Here is a 26713-nt window from a genome sequence, read left to right as displayed (position 1 = left end):
ATGTTTCTGGCTTTGCTGGCCGTATGGTCTCTGTTGCAATTCCTCAACTCTGCCCTTACAGCCTGAGAACAGCCGTGGGCAGTATGTGAACAAATGAGTGTGGATGTGTTCCAATAAAGCTTTATTTATAGAAGCAGTTTGTAGGCCAGAGTTGGCCTAACCGTTGCAATTTGGCCACCCCGGGCCGAAAGCATAATACACTGTACTGGGGAAAAGCTGTGCGGTTCAGAGTGGGGAGAAGCTTTGCTCTTGACTGAGTGGCCGTCACCATGCCTTGTTCCAGGCTGGGCACAGGAGGCATAGGGGTGCAAAACCAGGCCTGGCCCATATGCCTTTATAGGGCTTACATTCTCATGAAGGAGATACAGCACAGATGAACACGAAATTACCAACCAGGATGAAGTGCTGAGGAAGAAAGGGGCCCATTTGGCACTGTGCAGGCAAGTGACAGGCTAATGTCACCCGTCGATGGCCGATGTTGCCTGAGGCATCAGAGTGTGGCGGGACTGTGTACATATATGAACCCATTGCTTTCATTTACAACTCCACGCAGTTAATTACCCCCATCACACACAGGCTAAAGCTGAGGCTCAGAGAGGTTAAGCCTTCGCTCAAGGCCACACAGCAAGGAAATGGAGGAGCTGGGTTTGTGAACCCAGGGATTCTGACTCTAGGCTCTGGGTGCCTAACCACTGCACCCCCGGCTCTCAGAGCATCCTCTGAACTCACATGGGCAACAGGGAGGGTTTCCCCGAGAGGGGGATGTTGGTGCTGAGATGGATGGATAAGAGAAGCTAACTGGCAGAATAGAGGCAGGGTGTTCTAGGGAGGATGTGGCATGAGCAAGGGCTGGGGGAAGCATGGCTCGTCTGGGGACTTGAAAGGGCTGATCACAAAGAGTTAGTGCGGGGCCTTGGGGAGCTCTGAGGAAGATGAGGCAGACTGGGGCCAGGCCACACAGGAACTCACGGGTTGTCTTTAAAGGATCCGCCTGCCAATGCAGGAGACACGGGTTTGAGCCCTGGTCCGGGAAGCAACTAAGCCTGTGCCCCACAACTACTGACCCTGCACTCTAGAGCCCGCGAACCACAACTACTGAGCCCACGTGCCACAACTCCTGAAGCCCGCATGCCTAGAGCCCGTGCTCCGCAACAAGAGAAGCCACCGCAGTGAGAAGCCCACGCACTGCAACGAAGAGTAGCCCCCGCTCACTGCAACTAGAGAAAAGCCCGCACACAGCAACGAAGACCCAGTGCAGCCATACATGAATAAATAAATAAATACATACATACATTTATAAAGGCCTTAAAGCCGACAGGGCTGTCATGATCTGATGTGCATTTTAATAAGCAAATGAATATGTCAATCCCAATCTCTCAATTTATCCACCTTCCTTACCCCCTGGAAACCATAAGTTTGTTCTCTACATCTGTAACTCTATTTCTGTTTTGTAGATAAGTTCATCTGTACCCTTTTTTTAGATTCCACATATAAGCGATATCATATGAGGTTTGTCTTTCTCTGACTTACTTCACTCAGTATTAGAATAGATAACTAATAAGGACCTACTGTATAGAACAGGGAACTCTACTCAATACTCTGTAATGGCCTATCTGGGAAAAGGATCTGAAAAAGAGTGGCTATATGTATATATATAACAGATTCACTTTGCTGTACATCTGACACTAACGCAACATTGTAAATCAACTCTACTCCAATAAAAATTAAAACAAACAAAGCAAATGAATTAAGAAGTGGTCCAGGGTAGCCACAGGGCACCAGGAGGAGGTTATTGCTGCTGACCAGGCGATGGTGGTACTTGGACCAGGTGGGTACAAAGGGTGTGGGCAGAGGTGGCTGGGTTTGAGGGATGTTTAGGAGTGATGAGTGGATATGGGTGGAGAAGAGGGTGGTGTTGAGGATAACTTCTGGGTCTCAGGTCTGCTGGCTGGCTGGATACAGCCACTTATGCAACTGGGAGAGGATCAAGCCTAAGGGGTGAGGGGAGGGAAATCAAGGTGTGGTTTGGGGCACGCGGAGTCTGAGGTGTTGTGCGGAGGGACAGTCGAATGTGTGAGATTGGGAAGTGGAGGTGCACTCTGGGCTGAAGCTGTAATCAGGGGTGTCACAGACACAGACGTGAGCACAGCAGTGTTTGAGCTTGGAAGGGTACAAGGGTTCACCGTGAGGCTTGGGGAGCCCCAGTGTTTAGTGGTGACACAAGTCATCCCACCCACTGCTCACACACTACAGCCAAATTCTGTAGACAAATCATTTCGTGATCCAGTGCCCTGTGGGCCTGGCCCCTATGGTGTCCTGCTGTGGTGGGCACAGCTGGAGGACAGGCAGACAGCTGCACACGGGGGCCCCGCTTCCTCACTCAGTCTGGCGGGGGTGGAGAGAGGTGGGCAGACCTCTTCCTGGGGCCCACTCTTTGCCTGGCCCGTCCTGGGGCCTGAGTGTGGGCTTTCCCTTCTTTGGATCTCAGGTCTGGCTCAGATGAGGTTGGACCAGATGACGCCTAAGGTTGCATCCATCCCTCGTGGTCCTGTGCCCCCCAGACCTCTGCTTAGGAACCACTCAGCCAGGCTGGCCAGGTGCTGGTCATGCCTTTGATCAAAATAGTTGCCATGATCAGGTATACAGAAGGCAGGCTCCTTATTTTCTGGGCACATTTAACTTCATGCCTGTTATTCCATTTGGAATTTGATCCATTCTAATGGGATAGAATCGCAGATGTGCTGGGGTTGGGAGGAGCTTCTGGGCTCTGGGGTGTCTCTCGCCCTCTCCTCCTGAATGCTGTGAAAAGGGATAGACTGCCGTAAATGCATGCAAGAGTGAGTGTGAGAAAGTGTGAGTGTGAGAGAGAGTGATGGGAGAGAGAGGAGGAGAGGAGGGGAAAGGCAGGGGGAGGGAGAGAGGGAGGGAGGCAGAGCTGCCCAGAGTGGTGGTTAGGAGCGTGGGCTCCTGATGTGCACCACTTACGGTCCCATGCTGGTTCCCCCACTGGCTGTGTGGCCTCTGTGCCTCTCCTTTCTCATCTGTATAATGGGGACACCAACAATACCCACCTCCTAGGGGTGTTGTGAGATGAATGAAGGTGACGTATCAAGTGTCAGGCCAGGCACACACATAGTCAAGTGTCCCATGAACGTTTGTGATATCTATTGACACAGGAAAGGGATTTTGGAGTCCAGCAAGCTTCCTCTGGGAGCACCACCTGTGCAGGTGCCGGATGCTTTCCCACTTCCTGTGGTCTCTGGGGTGGGTGATCAGCTGCATGTGCTCAGGAGAGACGGCCTGAGCGCATCTCACTTGCTGCATTGCCCGCCACCCCCCTGAGCCTCAGTGCTCTCCTCTGCGGCAGGGCAACGACCAGCACACCCAGCTCCCAGGGCAGCAATGAGGGGTGTTGAGTCAATGCATCTGAGGCTATTAGAACAGTGCCTGGTACCCACTAGCAACAGGAGAAGTTAGTTCTCACACAGCAGAGCGTATCATTGCTGCTTCTCATGGGCCTGGGGTTACCTCCACTGAGGTTTACTAAAGTGCAGGTTGCGGAGTCAGCGTGGTGGTTGCTGGATCCAGCACTTAAATAAATGGACCAGGACAGAAGAGAAACTGTCTCTGCGGGCGGAGGGCGCGAAGGGGAGGCGCCGTTCGAGAAGCGTTCGCTCTGGTTGCATGGATGTGAGTTAGTACGATTTATAGCTTAGATGTTCCCTGACTGCAGGATGTGGTCACACCCACTGTGGTGATCTCTGGAAGGAATGTCCCTCACGACAGTTTTGCTGGAAGGGGCTTCAGGTCCGGGGCAGAGGACAGGAGCACGCAGCCTGGAAAACCATCACGGAGGCAGATGGCATCCCAGAAAGTGTGCTGGGCTGGGGTAAGTCACTTTCCCTCTCTGGATCTCGGTTTTTTCCTCATCTGTAAAATGGGAGGATGGGGCTGGGTGACCCTCGGGGCATGTCTATCTCCAGTATTTCCGGAGCTGCAAGGATGTCTCCCTGAACTTCTAAACTCTAGTGGGAAGGAGGGGGTGGTGGACTTCCCTCAGTGCTCCCCTGGGGCAGCTGGGGAGCCCTAACAAAGCACCTCCCTAACCCTTGTCTCAGTGTATCCTCAGAGCCCCCTGGGGGACTGGTATTCATCGAGGCTCAGAGAAGTTGAGTAACTGATCCAAGGCCACAGAGCAGAGCTCACCTCGGATTCAGGACCTTTCACTCCAAGTCCCAAGCTCAGACCTTGACTCCTGGTATCCCTCTCACCTCCCACCTAGGAACCCGCTGTGTGCCTGGTGGTACTGGCAGAGGGGAGTGGAGAAGGGGGAACAGGGAGGAGGGGGTTCTCTGAGGCTGGGAAGGGTGGCTTTGGTTCAGCTTGAGACCCTGCATCCGCCTCAGTCCTCATTCTGGGGAGAGGGTGAACGTTCCAGGTGGCTCTAGTGAGGGTGGTCCCTCACTCTGACTCAGCAAACATCTCCCGAGCCTGACTGGGGGCAGGCCCTGTGCTGGCCGGGGTGGGAGCAGACTCCCTATCTGCAGCTACTCCCTGCAGTGTCCTCAAGCTGTTCACCACCCAGTGGGAAAGAAGAGTCTGTAACAGAAGTCGTAACACGCAGGCTGGAAAACAGAGCGGTCGCCTCCCTGCGACCCAGCCTTCTCGACATTCCCAGCCTCAGAGAAGGGTAGCACTGCCCACTGTCTCCCAGGCAGGATGCCTAGATGTCATCTTTTTTTTTTTTTTTTTTTGGTACACGGGCCTCTCACTGTTGTGGCCTCCCCCGTTGCGGAGCACAGGCTCCGGACGCGCAGGCTCAGCGGCCATGGCTCACGGGCCCAGCCGCTCTGCGGCATGTGGGATCCTCCCAGACTGGGGCACGAACCCGTGTCCCCTGCATCGGTAGGCGGACTCTCAACCACTGCGCCACCAGGGAAGCCCCCCTAGATGTCATCTTGCGTCCTCTTTCTCTCACCTCCCCCCACGCAGGCTGTCAGTAACACCTGCCGGCCTCACAACCCGCCCCCTTCTCATCTACCTCCCCGACTTCCACCCTGGTCTGAGCACCTGTGTTTCGAGCCTGGATTCTGGCCGTAACCTCCTACTGGTCTCTCTGTTTCTGCTGGGACCCCATAGTCAGTTCTACAGCAGAAGCAGAGCGGTGCTGTTAGCGTGGATGTCAGTCCTCGCCTCTCTGCTCAGAACCTTTTCGTGCTCCAGTCTCAGAGTAAAGCCGACACCCACAAGTCCTGGCCTGGCTTCCCACCCACTGCTCACACCCTCTGCCTCGCCGCATGCCAGCCTCAGACACTTTGTACTGGCTGTTCCCTCTGCCTGGAACCCTCTTCTCAGGGCATCTGCAGGACCAGACACGCTCCCTCACTGCCTTCAGGTCTCTGTTCAAACGTTACCTCCCCAGTGGACCTCTCTGACCACTGTACTGAAAACTCTCGCACTCCCTCTCTCCTTAATCTTTATCCTTCCTACTTTTCACTGTGTAACATACCGACAATAATGGCTAACGCCTCCTGAATGCTTACTGTGCTCTGGGCTGGAGGGAAGAGCTGTCTTACACTGACTCACTCAAGCCTCATTACAACCCTGCGAGCATACGGATGAACATCCCATCGGGAGGAGTCTGAGTACCGGGGGAGTTAATTGAGAAGTGGCAGAGCTGGATTTGAACCCAGGCAGTGTGTGCTAAAGCCCGCCGTCACATTCTCCTGTCTCCTACTGGTGGTAAAGTTCTGTAAATTTACCCCCAAATAATCCTCAGGGTCCTACCTGCCTGGGCCGCTTTCCACCTCCCTTACAAATGGCCCCTCTGTCTCCCTTACAGGTGTCCGCCCCTGACCCACGGCTGCCCCCAGGGAACTCTCCTCCTGCCTGTTCTTGATCTCAGGGGGTCAGTGACTCTGGGAAGATGTCAGCTCCCAGTTCAAGCGTAATCAGGTGAGATGTCTCCTGAGGGGGAGGAATAGGCCCTGTCCAGAGCCCTCCCTCCCTTCCCCCTTCTGTCCACTTCTGGCTTTGGAAAAAGAGTAGTTGGCATGGCAGGGCCCTGATACTACAGCTCTGGGGTGTGTGTGTGTGTGTGTGTGTGTGTGTGTACATGAGCGTGCGACCTATGGGGGCCAACCCCTCTCCTCCCCCTGGGCAGAGTGTGTCAGGGACAGCAGCCGTTGCTGGGAGAGCTTCACCCCACCCTGCAGTTAGGGGCCACACTACAGGGATTTTGAGGTCTTGCACACAGTAGGTGCTTAAGACATGATTGTGGAAGGAAACTGAATTCTTCTGAATCTTCTTCCCCACTCCACACCACATTGGGACAGCTGGGAAATACCACACACACACACACACACACCACGAAGAGACCCATGCGCACACAAGTAGACACATGCAACCACACAGGCGCTTACATTTAGATTGATAGCCACTCACGCATGGACGTGCAGGCATCAAAACACACGGAACACAGTACAGACTCATGCTCTTGTGCACAAGACACAGACACACCGACACACCCTGAGCGTCATAGGAAGTCACACCCTGGTCACCACTGCCTCTGCGCTTCACCAGCTTGAGGTAAGGAGCTTTGGTAAGGAGGGAGGGGGCTAGGGAGGAACCACACACCGCAGACCCAGCCGCTGGCCCTGCAGAGCTGCCTGGGGAAAACAGGCTGGTCACCTTTCCTTTGTGGGTAAGGTAGCAATAGGTGGGCAAGGCTTGTATCGGCCACATCTTCTTGGGGCCAGAGGTCCAGTGGCCCGGAGTGATGACTGGAACCGGCTAGAGCTGTTCCTCCCTGGACACTGCAGCTCAGGAGAAGCTGTGGACCTCCTCAAATACTCATGGAGACTGGGGAGTAAGAGCGTGCATGCGTTCATTCAGTCATTCATTTGTCCCATCAGATGTTAATTCGGCGCCTTCCTTCTGCCCCATCCTCCAAGAGGCACTGGACTTGCCTGAAGCTTGGCCTGCTGGCTTGAGAGCAAGTGAGCCCCACTTTCTCTGCCAGCCCAGGAGATAAGCTCTGCGCTCCTGGCCAGCCACGCCCTCCTAGCATTCTCCCTCCTCCCTCTCTGCTCCAGATCCCGCATCCAGCTGGTGGATCGTGGATGGCAGGGGTTAACCAGGCCCCCTCGCTGGCCACCCCTCCTCATCTTCCTCCCTGGGGCCTCCTCCTCTGCCTCTAAGCCTTGGAGTCTGAGGCTCAGTTCCTGCACCTCTTCTCTCTCTGCACCACTCCCTTGGGGCCTTCATCGAGTCTCACGCCTCGAAATATCATCCCCATGCTGACAGCTCTTAGACTCCTGTCTCGGGCCAGGACACCTCCCCGTGGGCCTCTGTAACTTAATGTGGCCGGTCCTGAGCTTCCATCCTTCCCCATCCCAACCTGCCCCCTCCACGGACACACACCTTGGAGTCATCCTTGATTCCTTCCTGTCCCTGGAAATCCACATGCCGCCTTTCAGAAAATCCTGTATGCATACCCTTGGGAATACTTTCAGGCTCTGACCCCTTCCCACCTCCTTCACTGCCACCACCTTGGTTCAACCTGCTGTCGTCTCTTGTCTGGATGATTGTAACAGGTTCCTTGCTTTTTGCTTCTTTCCTTCACCAGAATGTAACCCTCACAAAGGCTCTGACTTTCTTTGTTTTGTTCACCTTTGGGTCCCCATACCATCAACAGTGTCCTGTACATGGTGAGTGGTAGTGAATGTCTCCTGAGTGAATGAATGAATGAATGAATGCTTCTAGAGTCCAAGTCTCTGCATTGGTGCCACCTTCCTTAGGGAACCCTTCTGGAATGATCGCCTCCAGTCTGGGTTGGGGCCAGGCTCCCTCAGCACCCCACACTGCCTTCTATCCCTGCCTGAGGCGTCTCTGTTAGGTTCATGGGTCTGTCCAGCCTTCGTGGCAGGTGTGCTGTAGGTTTAACAGGCCAGAACTGGAAGCTGACTCAGGCCCCGCCCACCCGGGTGCAGCTCCACCCACCTCCCTGGGCCAAAGGCACGCCCATCTCCAGGAGAAGCTCCGCCCACCTCATTGGGCCAGCGATCCTCCTAGAAGAACGACCTCTGTCTTCTAGCTTCTCTAGCCAATCAGGTTACAGCTTAATGGAGGATGATGGGAACTCACATCTTCCGACTTTAAAAAGTCACTTTTGTTGTCTAGCCCCAGACTGGCATATTACAGATCAAGGGTCAGCAAACTCTGCCAGGTGAGGCCTGCTGCCTGTTTTTGTAAATGAAGTTAAGTTTCAATGGAGCAAGCACAGCCGCGCTCGTGTGCTACTGTATTTGCTTTTGTGCTGCAAGGTCAGCTATGAGTAGTTGGGACAGAGACTGTATGGCCCACAAAGCCTGGCATATTTACTATCTGTCCCTTTACAGAAAAAGTGTGCCAATCTCTGTTACAGATGCTCAAAAAATATGGTTGGATTAAGTCAATTCAAGTCAGACCCTCGGAAACCTGCGCTGCTAATGTACGTTCAAGTCTTCTGTCCAGAGACACCAAAATGAACCAAACACTCTAAGCAATTCTCTCTTTAAAATTAGGGAAATGGAGGTATAGGATAGGTAGAAATAGCCATTGAAGAATCCTATATCTTTCTTTTGTTTAACAAATAGCATTTATTGAGAACCTACTATATTCCAAGAGCTGTTCCAGACAGAGCAAAGAATGAGACAAGGGTCCTGTCCCAACAAGCGCTTGGCATCTGGATGGTAAAGCATCACACCCTCACTGTGTCCAGCCAGTGCAGCTTTGGGTGCTGGCTCTGCTGTGTCCCTCCTTCCACCTCTGCCCTCGGGTGTGTCTCTGCCAGCCCCCGCATCCCAAGTCCAGCTGTTCTCAGAGGGTCCTCCCGCCAGGCTGTGCTCTACCTGCAGCCACGGACTGTGTCTTACTCATTCCTCTGGATCGCCACAGCGCTGAGTACGGCCTCTGACATACAGAAGGTGCTCAGTCTGCCTTAATGCCACCACCAGGCTCCTTTGAGAGCCCCAGACCCGGTAATGGGGATGACGACCTAATGACCCTTTAGGAATTCCATCTAAGAGCAGCATCTATGCAGGAATTCATAAGGGGAAAGGATGAGCTTTGTAAGATATTTCCCCCCTTTAAAAAGAAAGCTATAAATGACGTGATGTTTCTTTCCCTTCTCTTCCCAGCTGCCTGGCTGGCTTCGTGCTCCATGGGCTTGCAGTGAAACCCAGATTTCAGGCTGATCTGAGAGCTGGGTTTGATGTGAGGGGTAATTATTGAAAGCGACAGGGGTGATCCATATAATAAAATGCCCCCTATATTTTTCATAAAAGTGATCCAAGGGTAATACTAACCGATGCTGTGGGGGGATGGGAGGGAGGCTTTGGCCCAGGAAGGGCACCTGGGAGCAGAAGGGGACGGGCAATGCTCCTGGGAGGAGAGTAAACTCCCTCAGGAAGTGCTGCCTGAGAGCCTGGAGCAGAGCTTTCAACCTCGTCTGCTCGGGGCGGCTTTGCTGTACCAGGTATCAAGGACCCTTAGCCCATCTCCTGGAAATCCTTTTCTCCCAGAACATTTTGCCTTGTTAGTTTTTGCTGATTCTTGAGAGATTTCCTTTGGGTCTCAAAATACTTTCTCTTGATAATATGTCTCAGGTGGATTTAAGATCACAGCTATTACATCAGGATTTAACTTTGACTTGACTTGTGGGGAAAGAAAAAAATCTCATTGTTTCAGTAGAAGTTCCAGTCTGGCACCACCTGATAAGTTTCTTCATTGGGTTATTCAAGAAATAGCTACTGAGTGCTTTCTACATGCTGGGCCCTGGGCTGGGAATACAATCATGAACGAGATAGGTAGAGTCTATCAGAGTCCTAGTGGAGTTGGCAGCACTGCGAGGGAGCTGGTTGCTCAAATAGACAAGGACCCCACAGCGTGATAAAGGTGCTAGGCTCTGGGAACCCCTTCAAGGGCATGGAGGACTTCTTGGAGGAGGTGATGTTTCAGCTGAAACCTGGAAGATGAGTAGGAACTTTCCGACAAAGAGGGGAGAGAAGGGCGTTGCAGGCAGAGGGAAACGGCATGCATGAAGATTTGGCCACTGGGCAGGAGGGGAGGAGGGAGGCTTAGCTTTTTCCTGCCCTCTGTGGTGACAGGGACCTCTAGATAGTCCTGGCCTTTGACTCTCGAAGGATGGAAGGGCAGGACCCACCACGAGGAAGGAGATAAAAAAAAATTGCATGCACTCACGGAGGAAATATTCTGCTGTGTCAGCTTCGTAATCTGCATCCTCTGGGAAGTGATCAATTTGCTTGCAGAGACCTTTGAAGTTCCCTGGAAAACAAGGGAAGAAAGAGCTCGTAAGACATCCTAGGCTCCGGGGATTCAGAGCCCACCGGCCTCTTCCAGACTTCTCGCTCTTCTGAAACTGGCTCAGCCCTCTCCCTCATCCCCGGAGGAAGGTATCGCTTTGTCTGTTTGGACATCTGTCTGGTGAATCAAAACACACACACCCGCGGTGCTGTGGAGAGGATCTAAGGCTTAAGACTTCAAAACCCAGCCTTCCATCTCTGCATCGAGGCTTCTGAGGATTAGCTGAGGCGTGGCGGGCAGTGGAGGTTTGAATCTGTGCTGGGGACTGCCACGGAGGAAGCTGGTGAATGTCAATACACCTGCCTCTGTGCCCCAGCCCGGCTGGGAGTCACCTCACGTCTTACACGCGAGAAAGCAGATCGCTTTCCAAAGAAGGCCGACCCCAGACGGGGCTGGAGAACATTCCCACAGACCTTTAGATGAGATTGCAAAGCATTTTCTCACTGGCAGTTACATAGAATTCACTATATGAAGCCCCTGAAAGTTCTGAAATACCCCTAGGGTTGAGCCCCCCAAGGGGGCTGGGCCCTCTACCAGGCTCTTGGACTAGGACCCAACCTGTGAGAGGGGTATTAGCATCCCCATTTCACAGATGAAGAAACTGAAGCTCAGGGAGGCTAAACGACTGAATAAGTACTCATGGCCAGGAAATGATGGAATAAGGGCTCAAACAAAGACCTTTCGGTGCTAAACATCTCCTTGGTGATTGCTGAGAAAGTGAGAGCTGGCTCAGATGAAAACCCCTAGCCCAGTGTCCAGCGGGCCCCCAGCAGTGATCCCTAAATGAATGAGTGAACTATTGAATGCGATCTTCATAAAAACTCATGTGGAGACTAGAATTACAAGCACGGCTGCTTCATGACACCAGAGACTTTGTCTGTTTTATTTGCGTTGTATCCCCAACACCAGCATAGACACTTAAATTTCTCTGAATGACTGAACCCTCGAAGCTGTGCAGGGAGATACGGCAACCGCGGGTGAGAGGCAGGCTTTGCGGCTGGACTGCCCTGGCCTTGGGTCTGACTCAGCTTCACAGAGACGCCACACCTCAGTTTTCTCAGAGGAAAGTGGAGATCAGAGCAATTCTTCCTTCACAATTGTCATGGGGATTACACGAGTTGACATGTCGAAAGCGCTCAGGGCGGTACCTGGCACGTTAGTAAATGTACTGGGGGTATTGACGTGAGAGAGGTATGAACCTTGACTACATTTAGCCCCTGACATTCAGGATTTTCCTGTGACGGTAGCTAATGTAACCTAATTAATACAGTCCCCAATACGTGTTAGCAATTTCTTTTCTTATTACAGGATATTGAATATAGTTCCATGTGCTATACAGACCTTGTTGTTTATCCATTCTATATATAATTGCATCTGCTAATTCCATCCCTCCCCCATACACCCTCCCCCTTGGCAACCACAAATCTGTTCTCTGTGTCTGTGAGTCTGTTTCTACTTTGTGGATAAGTTCATTTATGTGATATTTTAGATTCCACATATAAGTGATATCATATGGCATTTGGCTTTCTTTTTGACTTCCTTCACTTAGTATGATAATCTCTCGGTCCATCCATGTTGCTGCAAATGGCATTATTTCATTCTTTTTTATGGCTGAGTAGTATTCCATTGTATAAAGAAGTTTTATTATTATTATTTTCAATTTTATTTATTTATTTATTTTTGGCTACGTTGGGTCTTCGTTGCTGCGTGCAGGCTTTCTCTCGTTGCGGCGAGCGGGCTTCTCATTGTGGTGGCTTCTCTTGTTGTGGAGCATGGGCTCTAGGTGCGCGGGCTTCAGTAGCTGTGGCTCGCGGGCTCAGTAGTTGTGGCTCACGGGCTTAGTTGCTCCGCGGCACGTGGGATCTTCCTGGACCAGGGCTCGAACCCATGTTCCCTGCATTGGCAGGCGGATTCTTAACCACTGCGCCTCCAGGGAAGTTCCTCTCCAGAGTGCCCGAAAGCCACAGACCTCTCATTTTCAGGATCGACTTCCAGCCCTCTGGCGCGGATCTTAACGCCCCCGCCCTCACCCGAAGGAGCAGTTTCTTTTCTTATAGGATCCTGAGCCTTTGTAACCCATGGAGTAGGTTTTATCATGTACTATAGAAATTATTTAGGAATTTTAAGGCATTAGTACACAGACCTGTGCATACCACATATAGCTGTATACATAGGATACAGGTGTGCTTATATAACTAAGTACTTTAGGTATTTCTTGCTGTTATCATGTTACGTAGGTAATTCTATACTACATATTACAGAGAAGATGGTTGATCCTTACTCTCCAACCCCCCCCCCCCAACTGTCTCTGAACCAAATTCGCTTCCTTTCCCAACTTTTGCAAGAAAAACAATTCCCCAGAGCATAACGGAACTTCGGGTAGCTTCACTGCAGCTTTTTAGGATCCGAAGAGCACAGCGTTTCATTCCAGATGCTCCCATCAGGGCAGCCGTCTTCTAAGTGTGGTGGGCAGTCTCTTCTCTTGCTCAGCACCCTCCCCACCCCATACCTTGCTGTCTCCCCCTCCTCTGTTGTCCTGACCACGTCCCACGCTGCTCTCGGCATCTTGCTGCATTAACCGGAGGCCTCGCGCGCCCCCTACTAGCTCATCCTCCGTCCAGCCACACACTCTTCTCTCCTGAGAAGAGTCTTTGTACCCGCTGCTAAGAGGATAACATAGCCTCCCCATTGTTAAAAGTAGAAATCAGTGTATTTACAAAGCACTTTGCAGAGCACTTTCATTTTCTCTCAATTCAGTCTGGCAAATATTTCGTCAGTGCCAACTTGGTGCCAGGCGTCTTTACGAGGAATCCGTACGGGAGGGGAGGTGCGGAGAACGGTACTGACGTGCCCCGAGACTCCTAAAAAATTGGGGTCAGTGTTCAACCCCCAACCAAGGGATCACAGGTGGAGCCCCCACGTCTGTCTTCTAAGGGCCCCACCCTTCAGGCTGGGGGACCACACCTGCACCTTCTCCCCACGCAGCCTGGCTGTCCCGCTGCCCCAGCCCGTGCCTCCGTCAGCCTTGGACCGTTGAGTCCCAGCATGATGCCTAGCGCAGGAGACGCACTCCAGAGATGCTTGTTGAGAGACTGTGTCAAATAATCAGCAGCCAGACCTCTCCGGACCTGGGAATCCAGCTGCTTGTTTGATGTCTCCTGGTGGATGTTTTAAAAGCACCGTACACTCAGCAGGTCCAGACTGGAACTCATGATCTGTCCCTCAAGCCTGGTCTTCTGGAGGCACCAGCTAGGTCAGCCAATGCCTCTTCATCGCTCCCTTGTGAAAACTGAGCCTAGCCATCATCGCCGACATCTCCTCCTATTCCCTGCAGGCTCCATTCATCACGACGTCCTGTCTGTATTTGCTCTCAGTATCTCTCAAACCCATCGATTCCTTTCCAACAATAGTGACACCCACGGCCAGGTGGGTGCTTGCTTCCCTGGATGACTGCGGTAGCCTCCCCACTGGTCATTTTGTACCCACTGTTATCCGTCTCTACAGAGTAATCATAGTGAACCTTTGAAAATGCAAATCTGTTCAAGCCACATCCAGTTTGAAACACTCAACAGCTTCTCGATGCTCTTAGGGAAAAGCTCAACATCTTTAACAGGGTCTGACCCGGACTTCTGTCTGGTCTCACCTCCCTCTTGGTGCATGTGTCATCTCTGCTGTTCTTCCTGCCATGCTTGCTCCTACCACAGGGCCGTTGCACACGCTGGTCTACCTTCCTGTGCCCCCATCATATCCTTTGCCGTCCCTCTCTCAACCTTCTTTGGCCCTCCTGCACTGTGCTAGTGGGGTGTCTGCCACTATGCTGGCTGCTCTGTGTTGGAGGGAGGTGTTAAGGCATGAATGATGCCGGTGGGAATGTTCTGGTAGAGAGGGAAGAATTGATAACCGAGGGAGGGGATGGGGCAATGCAGGAGCAATGTGAGAGGGGATGAGGTCTGGGACACAAGTGCAAGGTTGGCCTTATATGGACGATGGTGTGTCCACCGCACCGGGAGGGAAGGGGCATCTGTGGGTACAGATGCAGGGGATGAGTAGGCATGGTGGGAGCTTGTGACACTTCTCTTCTGGTTGCTTTTCTTGATGAAATGGGAAGCATACTCATCAACTGAGGATGATGAAGGGGAGGAAGGGTTGGAGATTTGAGGGAAGTGGAAAGTGAAATTTTTCTCCATGAGAGTGGGAGAGGGAATGGGCCAGGCTTGAGACATGAAGTGTGGGTGTTGGTGGCTTGAAGGTCCCTCTTGAGATTCTGTGGTTTCTCTGAATACATTTAGTATGTGGCTGCAGTCTAGCTGGAGAGTTGCCTTTAACCAGGATGAGAGTCAGTGAGATGAACGCAAGAAGGTGAGGGGAGAAAGGCAGTGATTCTGAAGATGGATCAGGCCCTAAGCTGGTAAAGGGGACAGTGAAAAGGTGGTGGGATCAATGTACTGGAAACGTAAGGTGAGGGTCAAGGGATGGTGGCGGGAGTGAGCTGGAAGGGTGGGGCATGGGAGTCAGATGCAAAAGACTGAGATTGTGGAAGGGGCGTGTTTATTGGTAACGTCAGGGTCAATGATAAGACCATGAACCGGGTGGCTCAAGTCGGGTGGAGGTAGGGATGCCATTCAAAGTATTTAGCAAAGCTCATACAAATTAATATAGAAGACAAAACGAAATAACTTTTGTACATAAAATAAAACTAAATGTTTGCTTTTATTTCCTACATACATCAATTACATATTATAAAACTGCTTACCAAGTTAAATGTTGACGTGCAAATGATTCATCAAATTATTCTAATGAACCCCAACTCAGTGGTTGGTTTTTAGAAATTATTGGTGTGATCTTTTGATGATGAGACTCTTACAAGCTAAATGATGGCCTTGTCTGGACCGAGATTTGACACAGGGAACCATACCAGATGCTTCTGGCCCTTCTCTGTTAGAGGAAGAGTCATCCTGTCTCTGTGATATAGAATTTTCTCCTAACCCGCCTGATGCAGTTCAGTTGGGGACTTCTCTGAGAAAATAGCCCTCTGTCCTGGAAAGTGGCAGAGCTGGGAGTGGTAGAGTGGGCGTGGTGGTGGAGGTGAGAAGGACGGAAACCTCAAGAGGCAGTGCTCTTGTGGGCAGTGGGGTGAGCACAGCCCGGTCCTGCCACTCAGGATCCTTCGAAGGTTCTGTTCTTCTTGGGTCCTTGCATACCCCCTGCAGAGCCAGATGTACCGGGGCCTGTAGAGGCACAGAGCTCACCCTCCATCCATCCTTGGGGAGTGGGGAGAGGCCATGGGCCTCAGTCCCAGCCCCTTCCTTCTCTGCCTGTCACAACCCTGCTCAGCCCTCTTCCCCATACTTGGTGGGGCTGATTGATGCTGTGGGGTTTCAGTATTAAACAAGCAATGATGCAGGACTTGTAAGGGCTGGCTGAGCGAGGGGGAGAGGCCAGGTACTGCGAGGACTCTCTGCCTGCTTGTGAAATCTCCCAGAGGACCACAGAAGTAGCACTAGGGAATGAGGCAGCAAGTGTCTCAAAGAATGGGTGGGGGGAATGCCCGGGAGGCAAAGAATAGAGGTGAGGGGGAGTCAGGGTAGAGAAGGCTGGGATGAATTTCAGGGAGAAAGGATTTTAGGAGAGAGGCCGGGAGATGGAAACAGCAGGGAGGGTCCCACCACCCTCAGGCCCAGGGCTGTGGGTGATAAAACACCCCCGTGTGGGGGATGGCAGGGGGTGGTGTCCTCAGGGGAGGACAGGTTTCCATCAGAGCAAGAAGAGAAGAGATTGAGAACATGGGGGATTTTTGCCGACATCAGGACAAAATTCCAGAAATCCCAGAGCAAGGATTTGTGGGGCTGGGGGAGTTGGTGATTGGGTTAGAACTCTGAGGGATGAATGGTTGGTAGTGAGGAAAGACCCAGATAACCTGGAACTCAGGCTATGGCAGGATTGGTCCCAGTGGTCTCTAGGTTGACGGTGATGATGAGGCTGTGAGCGTCAGCTGGAAGCATAAGGGGTCTCCAGGAGCACTCGGGGCTCTGTGGCCCAGGACTCAGTCTGACTAAGGTGGTGCTACCAGTAGCATCCCATCACTTTTGGTGGAATTTAAGTTTGGTAGAACATCTGTGTCACAGACATTACTACCGACAGCGAAGAGGGGTGTCATCTTGTTTTCCTGATGCCAGCCTAGAGTTCTGCTCTATTTCTTTCTGGTTGGTGGTCATCAAGCCCAGGAGTTGACACATCTTCAGGCATAGATGGATCCAGGTGCTCAAAAATCTGGTGTCTCTCACCATCTCTGATCATCCTTCCTCTCTCCCCAGGGTAGAGACTAAGGGCTGACTAAGTGCTTGGGCCTGGTGTGGTGGAGGGAAACCTGACCTGATTCTTGCTCTTCAGGGGCACGCAGTCTTGGGGGAAAGACAGAAAGCACAGAATTTATTAGAATGTAATGTCTCACGTCATTAGAGGGATGTATAAGGCCTTATGGGAGCATAGTTTTTCAGCTGACATTTGTGTAGCACCAACTGTATGCCATGCTTGTGCGATCTGCTGAGGACACAAAGGAAAAAAATATACTTTCTCCCACAGAGCATGCCATCTATGGGAGACAGAGAACAGAGGCTGTGGGGTAGCAGGATGTGTGTTGTGACAAAGCAGGGCGTGTCTGGGAGCACACAGAGGGCTGCAGATCCAGGTGTGTGAGTGTGCAGGTGTTGACACAGGCCTCCTGACTTGGAAGGTGGAGGAGTTAGCCAGGTGAAGCAGGTAGGTAGGGATGTGTGTGTGTGTGTGTGTGTGTGTGTGTGTTGGGGCATGTGAGGAAGCGGTGGAGGATGAGAAGGGATTCTAGGAAGAAGGGCCGGCAAGAGCAAAGTCAGGGACCTGCTGGGCACACAGGAGGGAGCAGAGTGTCTCAGGGGTCAGGCAGGTCCTCCAGGGCAGAGTTGTGGGTAACAGGGAAGCCTGGAAGCAGTGGTGTGCTGGAGCCGGCTTACATCAGGGGAGCTGATTGTTAGTGTCTCTTCCTAACTCACATGAGTAGCTTGAAATCAGCCATGGTGGTAGTGTTTGCACCACGGGAATCGGCAAGCACTACAAATCAAGGTCCCCTTTCCCTGCCCAGAGCCAGCTGTTAAACATTTACCAGGACACACTTGCATGAAGGGCAATCCCGTATGAGGGCTTGGCTGGTGCAAAGACGTGACATCTTCGTGGGATTGGAGATTTACAGAAAGATTGGTCCCATTGGGAGGGCTGGATGGGTCAGTGTGAGGGCAGGAGATAGCTGGGGAGGGGCAGGGGCCAGGTCCCGCAGGGGCTTGTGGTCCAGGCTGAACTGAGGAGGGGGCATCTCAGCGTCCACTCCCCCTACAAGCATTGGCTTTGAGCTTTTGGAGGATGAAGAGGTGGGGGGACTCTCCCACCATGAACTATATAAAGGATTATTCTAATCACCGCGAAATGTCTACTGAACCTCCACCCCAGAAGGGCCAGCGATGCCACGTCAACCCCAGAGCCCAGGGACTTCAGGCCAAGCTGAGGTGGGAAGGCCACGGGCTGTGCCTGAGGCAGCTACAACTCTGCCTCCAGGAATTTCCCACTTCAGATTGAAAATTTCAGCTTGCAGGTATTAAGTAGTTTAAAAGGAGGTTTCATCCGCTTTGTAAAAAGCACATTAATATCTCACGGCACCCACTGCTGTCTCATTTATTTGAGATGCAATAAACTCTCATAAACCTGGTCATTAAGGGTTGAACAGACACTGTTTTATTTTCCACGTATTCACGAGAGTCTGAAAGAGCAGCTCGGAGCCGGGAGGGTGCGCGGAGGGGGCCGGCTGATGCACGGGGAGGAGATCGGCTAAGCGATATTTTAAGTGAAGCAAAGGAAGGGCTTGGTGGGAGCTGCTTGTGCTGCGTTTTAGACCTTTTCTGCTCCTGGCTGTTTGCTTTGCTGGCAAGGGCCCTCCCTGACCGCAGGGATTAAGGACACCTTGGGGCAGGTGGGCGAGTCCTGGCTCGTCCCTCTCGGGAACCCCTGGCCCCAAACAGCGCTGGCACGGGCTGCTGCTGGAAGGTGTGAAACGACAGCCTTTGTGGCTGTGATAAGTCCACTCGTTCCCCGTTCATTCATTCGCTTAACTGTTTTGAATGCCTGCTATGTGCTAGGTCCCATGCAGGCACCGGGCCGGGTTACGTGGGGTAAGAAGGATGTCCTGCCTGCCTGCCTTCCTCGATTCTGCCCTATCTTGTGTCCTGAGCTCTCACCTTCCAGAAGCCCTGGGCACAGCCCTGAGCACTTGCCCACACAACCTCTGGAAGTATATCCTGTCCTGATTCTTGTCAGCTCCTTCTTTAGTCCTTTCAGTGTGATGTGGGGGAGAGATTGGACCCCAGACTCAGAGAGTTCCAGCTTCTAAGCCTGGCTCTGCTCGCTATGAGCTGTGTGGCCCTGAGCAAGCCATGTGACCTCCCTGTGCCTGTTTCCTTAGCTGTCAAAGGGGGATATTAATCTCTGCCCCGTGGGGAGATTCTGAGGACTCAAGGAGATAACAGAAGTGAAGGCCCCTTGTGCAGTTCCTAACCCAGAGCAGGCACTCAACAAATGTAATCCTTCTTTCTCTTTCTTCTTCAAATGATGCCTCTTTCAGGAAGCCTTTCTTGATTGCCCTTAGTTGGAAAAACTCTCTCCCTCCTCTATGCCTCTGTGAAGTGCTTCTAGATTTTAATGGGCATAGGAGTCACTGGGGGATCATGTTAAACCAGATTCTGACTCGATGGGTCTGGCCTGGGGACTGAGACTGCATTTCTCACAAGTTCCCAGGTGAGACTGATGCTGCACGGTCCCTGGAGGACCACACTTCGGGGTGGTTTTCGAGTACTTTGTATCTGCTTTGATCATATTTTGTGTTCTGGTATCATTGTTTAGGAACAAATGGCTGCAAATCTGTAAGTTTCTCAAGGACAGAATTTCTTCTAGAGAGTTTCCTGAACATACCACATTTCCCTTGATTCCAAGATGCTCACATGCACATTTCAGTGAAATTGGGTTATGTCTTATAATTGATGGGTTCATTTACTGCTGTGTGTCTCTTTTCTCCTGAAAAATCATTATTACTTTGATGGTGTGTCTCATAATTAATGATAATGGCTACACAACAAGTGTTTATTGAACAAATGGACAAATAAACAAACGAATCTGTGTGTATTTGTGTGTGTGTGTGTCTGTGTGGGCAGAGAGTGTTCTATACGTTTCCATTCTCCTGAACAGATGAACATTATGACACTATTAGAATTCCTGGGGCACCAGGATCTTTTGTACCTCTCTTATTAAAAACTTATTTGACAATATCAAAATATGTGTATAACCCAAACCCCAGCAATTTCTCTTAGAAATTTGCCTTGGGAAACCCTTGCATGTATGCATGAGAAGATGTGTACGAGAATGTTCCTAACAGCATTACTTGAAACAACAAAACACTGGAAACAACTCACATTTCTATTGTCAGAGGAATGATAATATCTTGGAGTACATTAATATAATGGGATATTACACGGCATTGAAAGAGAGTAGATTACAGCTACACATGTCAACACGGTTGAGTTCTACACACATAATACTGAACAGAACAGAACAGAAATAGACTCACAGGCATAAAACATGAACTTATGGTTACCAAAGGGGAAAGGGGGGAGGGATAAGTTAGGAATTTGGGATTAAAATATACATGTTACTATACATAAAATAGATTACCAGGGACTTCCCTGGTGGCACAGTGGTTAAGAATCCACCTGCCAAAGCAGGGGACGTGGGTTTGAGCCCTGGTCTGGGAAGATCCCACTTGCCGTGGAGCAACTAAGCCCGTGCGCCACAACAACTGAGCCCGCGTGCCACAACTACTGAAGCCCGTGAACCTAGAGCCTGTGCTCCGCAACAAGAGAATCCACTGCAATGAGAAGCCTGTGCACCACAACGAAGAGTAGCCCCCGCTCGCTGCAACTAGAGAAAGCCCGCGCGCAGCAACGAAGACCCAACACAGCCAAAAATAAATAAATCTATAAAAAAAATTTTTTAAAATGGATTACCAACAAGGATCTACTGTATAGCACAGGGAATTATATGCAATGTCTTGTAATAACCTATAATAGAAAAGAATGTAAAAAAAGAACATATATATATATATATAAAACTGAATCACTTTGCTGTACACCTGAAATGAACACAACATTGTAAGTCAACTGTATTTCAGTAAAAATAAAAACAAAATACTGAACGTAAAAATCAAGCCACGGAAAAATACATATGATATGATTCCATTTTCACATAGTTAAACGTGGACAACTGAACTGGACGATAGATTGTTTAGAAATACGTTTGTGGTGAAACTGTAAAGTCAAGCAAGCAGTGTTAAACACGGAATTCAAGAGGGCATTGCTCCGAGATGGGGGAGAGTGGTTGTGGTGGCAGAGAGAGGACAGGTCAGCTTCAGCGCACCGGGAGGCGCCATTTCTTAACCTGGTGGTCAGTGCGCAGGCCCTCATTTTATTGTTATTCTCTATGCTTCGCTATGGCAGAGGCTGCTGGCTGTTTCCTAATGTCTCGTTCTTGCCGTCTTCCCACATTTTGCCGGGACAGATGGCTTCCCAGAATATAGACTTTAGTTCCCAGCCTCTCTTGCAGCTGGCGGTGGCCATGTGACCAAGCTCTGATCAATGGGGTGTAAGTGGAAGTGGAGGGAGAAACTTCTGAGAAATGTCCTTCGGGGGATGGCATGTGCCCTTCTCGATGACCCTTTCCTCTAGGCACGTGGAGTAGGGAGCTCCAGTTGCCATCTTGGACCATGACACAACCTTGAGGATGGAGAGCTGCATGATGGAAGAATCAAATACAGACATCTGGGCCATGCCGCCATGGAGTGTCTTATCTCCTGAACATTGTGTCTCCAGAGTCAGGTGATGGGAGAGAAATAAACTATCTTTTTAATTTTAGTTAAAAGCAACAACCCTTGTTGCCAAACCTAATCATAATCAATGTAATCATACGTATTAAAATAGTCTTCTGTATGTATTTAATATTAGATACATTTTAAAGAACCCTCAGTGCCTGCATAGAGCAGGTGCTCACTACATATCTACAGGACAATTGAGCAAAAGAATGAATTAAAAATTATCTCAATGTTCCTCACAACCCCTTTGTTCAGGATAAACTTTGCTCCGGTTCAGTGCTGGCTGTGCCTGTAAATAAGGGAAGAGGTGGGCAGGGGCGTTGCTGAGAATGAGTGTGCAAGGGAGAAAGTCAACTTAGACAAGGGAGCCAGGAAGGAGGTGCAAGACAGTGGGTTTGACTTCAGACAGGAAGAGGGAGTGGATCCCGGTGAAGATAAGTGAACGAGGATCGTCGGTGCTTAGAGGTTGTGGACGAGGCCCCAGAGATGTTGGTCAGGGCCTTACACTGGGGGCTCTGGGTGTCACAGGCAGGGGTGCCCTCACGGGCTGGTGGATCAATATAAGCCTGATGAAGACTGAGAACTTGGAACGATCTGGGTTCTGAACTTCAAGCCCCCTTCATCACAGCCTTGCAGCTCTGTCCCCCCTACCCCATAGTGCTGACACTGGAGCAGGCTCCCGGGGGCAGGAAAACCTCAGACCCACAATCACCACAATGTGATTGAAAGCCTGTTCCCGATGAGGTTAAGGACACTCCACAGAGGTAACAAGTCAACCTAAAATGTACTCTATAAAATAGGCCTGTAGGTTTGGATGTTGTCATAAGCCGTGAGGAAACCTCTCCCAAACACAATTCTATAAGTTCAACTCCTGCTGCTAGAGAGATAGCGAAGGTCAGTGGTTAACCTCAGAGTCTGGAGGCGGGCAACCTGGGTTCATATCCCAGTTATGCCACTGAACCTCTCTGAACCTCAGTCTTTTCATCTGTAAAATGGGCAGACAGTAGACCTATCTCATAGGGCTGTGAGCATTGCATGACACACTGAATTGAGAGGGCTTAGCACAGTGCCTGGCATCCAGGAGGTGCTCAATATAGTAGCACCAGTCAGGTGCTACTGCCTGGGCCCCGTGCGTGGGGTACAGAGGGGTTACACACAGTCTCTGCTTTCAAGAAGCTCACAGACTAGTGATTACATTCCGATGTCAAGACTGCTCCCAGGTGGAGGCAGGCCCAGGGAGTACGGGAGCCCGACAGGCATAGATCCTCTGGAACAGGACTGGTCAAAGGACACTGTCAACCCCAGAGCCCCAGGAGTAGGCGGATAATGAATAAATACTGCCATGTGCCAACAGCTCTAATTCATCTTGAGAGGCTGGTGGCATAGTGGAAAGGTGGCTGGGCCACATAGTGAGAGAAGCTGGTGCTTGAGCCCTCTTTCTGCCACGTCTTAGCCGTGTGATCTTGGGCAAGTCATTCACTTTGGGATTTATTCAATATTTCAGCTGGTCCTCAAACTTCTCCTGAGTGCCCACTAGCTATGGTGGTTGAGCTGGGCGCCGTGGTAGAGAGGGGATCGGTACAGCAGGAGTGGCCATCCCCAAGAATGGTGTCTAGGAGACACTGAGACAAAAAATCAACTTATCTGACCCAGAGTGAAAACAACAGCAAGGGTGGGGATGGTCACGGTTTTGGTCCCTTGGAGAAGCCGCCACGAGCTAGGTGCTGGGCTAAGCACTTTACACTTAATCCTAAAAAACCCCTTTTATTATTGTCTCCACTTTAAAGGTGTGGAAATAGAGGCACAGAGAGGTGAAGACACGCACTGAAGGATTCACAGTGTGAGCGAAGGAGCTGGGATTTGACCCCAGGCAGCGGGGTTCTAGTGACCACTAGGTGACATTGTTACAGCAGAGCATGGGAAGGTGGAGGGTGGGCGGGAGGGTGCCTGGCTCCGTCTGGGTGGTGGTGGGCTGTCAGGAAGGCTTCCTGGAAGAAGCTCCATCTCAGATGAGCCACGAAGGATAAGTAGAAATTGGCAGAGGAGTGGGAGGGTGGGGAGGTGCTGGGAGGAAGAGCGAGGGTTAACCAAAAAGGGAAGATGGGATCCTGCAGCCGAGAGCTTTGGTCTGTCTGAAGGACAGATGGTTGGGCTGGATATAAGCCTGTGTGTGTGTGTGTGTGTGTGTATGTGTGTGTGTGTAACCAGTCCAGAGAGATAGTAGCTGTGGTCAGATTATTTGGGACCTAATAAGCCACGCAGAGTATGGACTTAGCAGCAGTGGGGAGCCGCCTGCTTTTAAGCAGGTGGTTAATGTGACCAGACTTGTGCTTTAGGATGATGGGCCTGGTGGCCGCACGGGGAGTGGACTGGAGGGACAAGCCTGGAAACCATGAGCCCAGTCCAAGCCACCAGCATCTCTTGCCTGGACCAGTGCGATGGAAGTGGTCCAGGTGAGAGATGGAGGTGGCTCAGGCAGGGTCAGGACAGTGGCGATAGAGAGATGTGGGTGGATATGAAGTCAGTTGAGATTTATTTATCTGTAAAATGGGGAAATGGGCCAGTCCTACTTTCCTGAGGGTGTAATTGAAGAGATGAAATGAGGTGAAATTGAGAGCTAATAAACCCACTTGGTAACTTGCAAAACTCTCTGCAGAGGTGCAGGCTGATTACCACAGTTATCCTTCAGCGAATGTGATGGGGCCAAACAACTCTCCCTCCATATATATACCTCCTAGTCCCCGGACAAACTGCTGCTCTAAAACCCACTAGTTGTGCCACCTTGGGTAAGTCACGTCCCCTCCTCTCAACTTCTATCTTCTCCTTTGTAAAAGTGTTTATGTTGTAAAAATGAATAAGATAAGGTGAAGAGTACTTGACACTATGCCTGCCACATAGAAAGCGTTAGGAAATAAAGATCTTTCCAGAGCTAGCGTCTCTTCCACTACTCTGTGTACGAAGATCACAGGGCCTGGCTGCCAGGATGCGTCCCACAGGCACTGTCATCTGAGGGACCCTCCTTCCTGCCAGCATCTTGTGAAGGTCTTCAACATGTTGCCCAGATGTCTCCATGGAATGAGAAAATGCCAATGACCTTTCCCGCTTTGCATACTCTCCCTTGATTTTTTTGACCACCAATTCCCCCAACCCTCTTTGATTCATTTTCGTCTGCTCAGGTGTCTTCAATTTCATGGCAGAGATCCAGGCCAAAGTGGTCAAATGCCATGGAAACCACTGGCCCACGCGGATGGAAATGTTTCATGAGATGAGGATCCACAGGCCTGGGGATGCCCATCTAACCACACTCTTGTTTCCAAACCAAACATGCTCAGAAATCTTCAAGTCTCCCATTACCTGAAGCACAAAGGGCAGACATCACGGCAGAGCCAGATTCTCAGCCGTGTCCAGTTGGACCCAAAGCTTGCCACCTTATCTGCTCTGACTCTTGTCTCCCAGCTATGCTGGACTCCGGAGAACGTTTGCCTTTCCCCTTTCCTCACCATTGCATACACTTTCCTTCCCTGCTGAATCAGACTCTCTCCTCTTCTCCATCTGAAACAATGCCCGTTTCACTCCAGAGGGTAGGAATGTACATGCAGGACCGGGACTAGGGTCAGGTGCCTGGGGTCCAATTTAAGGAGGCACTCATCCTCAGGGTCGTGCAGGTGCAGTGAGCACCTCCTTCAATTCTGCAGCTTGTCCTAGCCTGGCCCAATGAAGGGGAGAAGTCAGATCAGCACCTGGGTGGGTGTTGTGGTTTTCAGAACTCCCACGGTAGTGAGCTCCCTGTCACTGGAGGGGTTCAAGCAGAAGGTGGTCAGCTGCCTCTTAGGGATGCTGAAGAGGTCATTTCTATACTAGCTGGGAGGTGGAGTAGGTGCTTCTTAGGTCTTCCATCCTCCGGAAGCTAAGATTTACGGAGCCCTCCCTAATCCCACAGCTCAGAGCTGCCTCTCCTTTCTTTCAACTGTGCTTTCACCTCCAGGATCACTCATCTGGCAATTAACCACAGGCTGCCTCATGACGGCTCTTGTATTGCCGTCTTGTCATTTCAAATTTCACAAGTGTACGTGTCATTTTCCTAATAGCGTTCCACATGCATTGAGGAAAAGGATTGAACTGTACGCTTTCTGTTCTCTCTCTCAGTGGGTGAGGGAGCCTCTCTAATGTTTATTAAAAATCTTCTCTGTGCCGATACTTTACACCTCACTTGATTCAATTATCACATCAACCCCTTGGGTAGGTTCTGTTAATGCCCATTCTACAGATGAGAAACTGGAGGCTCATAGAGCTTGATTAATATCAGCTACTCTTTTTAATAGAAACTCGGGACTGATGCTATCCGGCTGCCTGGGTATGCAGCCTCCAGCAAATTGCTTAAGTGATTTTGGCCTCGGTTTCCTCACTAGAAAATGGGATAATACGGACTTCCCTGGTGGTTTGGTGGTTAAGACTCTGTGCTTCCAATGCAGGGGACACGGGTTCGGAGAACTAAGTTATCCCTGGTCGGAGAACAGAGATCCCACATGCCGCAGGAATAAAAAAAAAAAAAAACAAAACCGACAATAACATCACCAATTTCACAGGTTCTTGTGAGGGTTGAATAAGTTAACATGCATGTCAAACTCTTCGGACAGTGCATGCCATGAGCCTTCAGCACATATCACCTGTTATTAGTTTCTATTGTCATTGTTATCAAAGGAGTCGTGAGCCTTGTCATATCTAGAAAAAACAATGATCAGAATGCGAGTCTTAGTATTTCCCGGAGTTTAAATAAATCTGGACCAGTCATCCAGGTGGGAAGACAGGGCCATTCACTGTCAGAGCTTGTGATTTTCTCAGAATTGTCCCTCTCTCCGGGAGAGAGAATCCTGCCCAGAAGCCATTTGTAGAAATGGAAACGTGAGTATCTCATGAGTCTAATTGGCAGGAATCCATCCCCCGGAACTTGATTACCGCTGGGGAAATTGCCAAAAGAGTTTTCAAGCCTACGAAGCTGGGACTTCCCTGGTGGTCCGGTGGCTAAGACTCCGAGCTCCCAATGCGGGGCGGTGGGGGGGCCTGGGTTCAATCCCTGGTCAAGGGAGCTAAACCCCACATGCCGCAACTAAAGATCCCACGTGCCGCAACTAAGACCTGGCACAGCCAAATAAATAAATACTTTAAAAAAAAACCCTGAACAACTATTTCTAGAATTAAAAAACTAAATCTAAAACAAAACAAAAACTACAAAGCTGCGGGCAAGACTCGGTCTTCAGTTATTGATTCATTGATTGATCAAAAACATGTTGGCAGACTTCCCTGTGCTAGGCACTCTGCTAGCGGAGCACATAGGGATGAAAAAAGCAGAATCTTCTCTCTGAAGCCTTCGTAGTCTGGGGGAGGGGTGGACCCAGTGAGCCTCAGCCC

The 26713-nt window shown here is 50.7% G+C and overlaps 1 protein-coding gene across 1 annotated transcript in view; it reads right to left on the bottom strand.

Moving 5' to 3' along the window:
• Positions 1–26713, bottom strand: part of CACNG2 (calcium voltage-gated channel auxiliary subunit gamma 2) — a 120328-nt gene that overhangs the window by 6077 nt on the left and 87538 nt on the right. Inside the window, exon 2 of the mRNA XM_030856091.2 lies at positions 10243–10326. Within this exon, the coding sequence (XP_030711951.1) occupies positions 10243–10326 (84 nt within the window). The remainder of the gene's footprint in view (positions 1–10242; positions 10327–26713) is intronic.

The sequence above is a fragment of the Globicephala melas genome, chromosome 10 (genome assembly GCF_963455315.2).
Source record: "Globicephala melas chromosome 10, mGloMel1.2, whole genome shotgun sequence".
Classification (NCBI taxonomy): domain Eukaryota; kingdom Metazoa; phylum Chordata; class Mammalia; order Artiodactyla; family Delphinidae; genus Globicephala; species Globicephala melas.
This window is presented reverse-complemented; position numbering and strand designations above follow the sequence as displayed.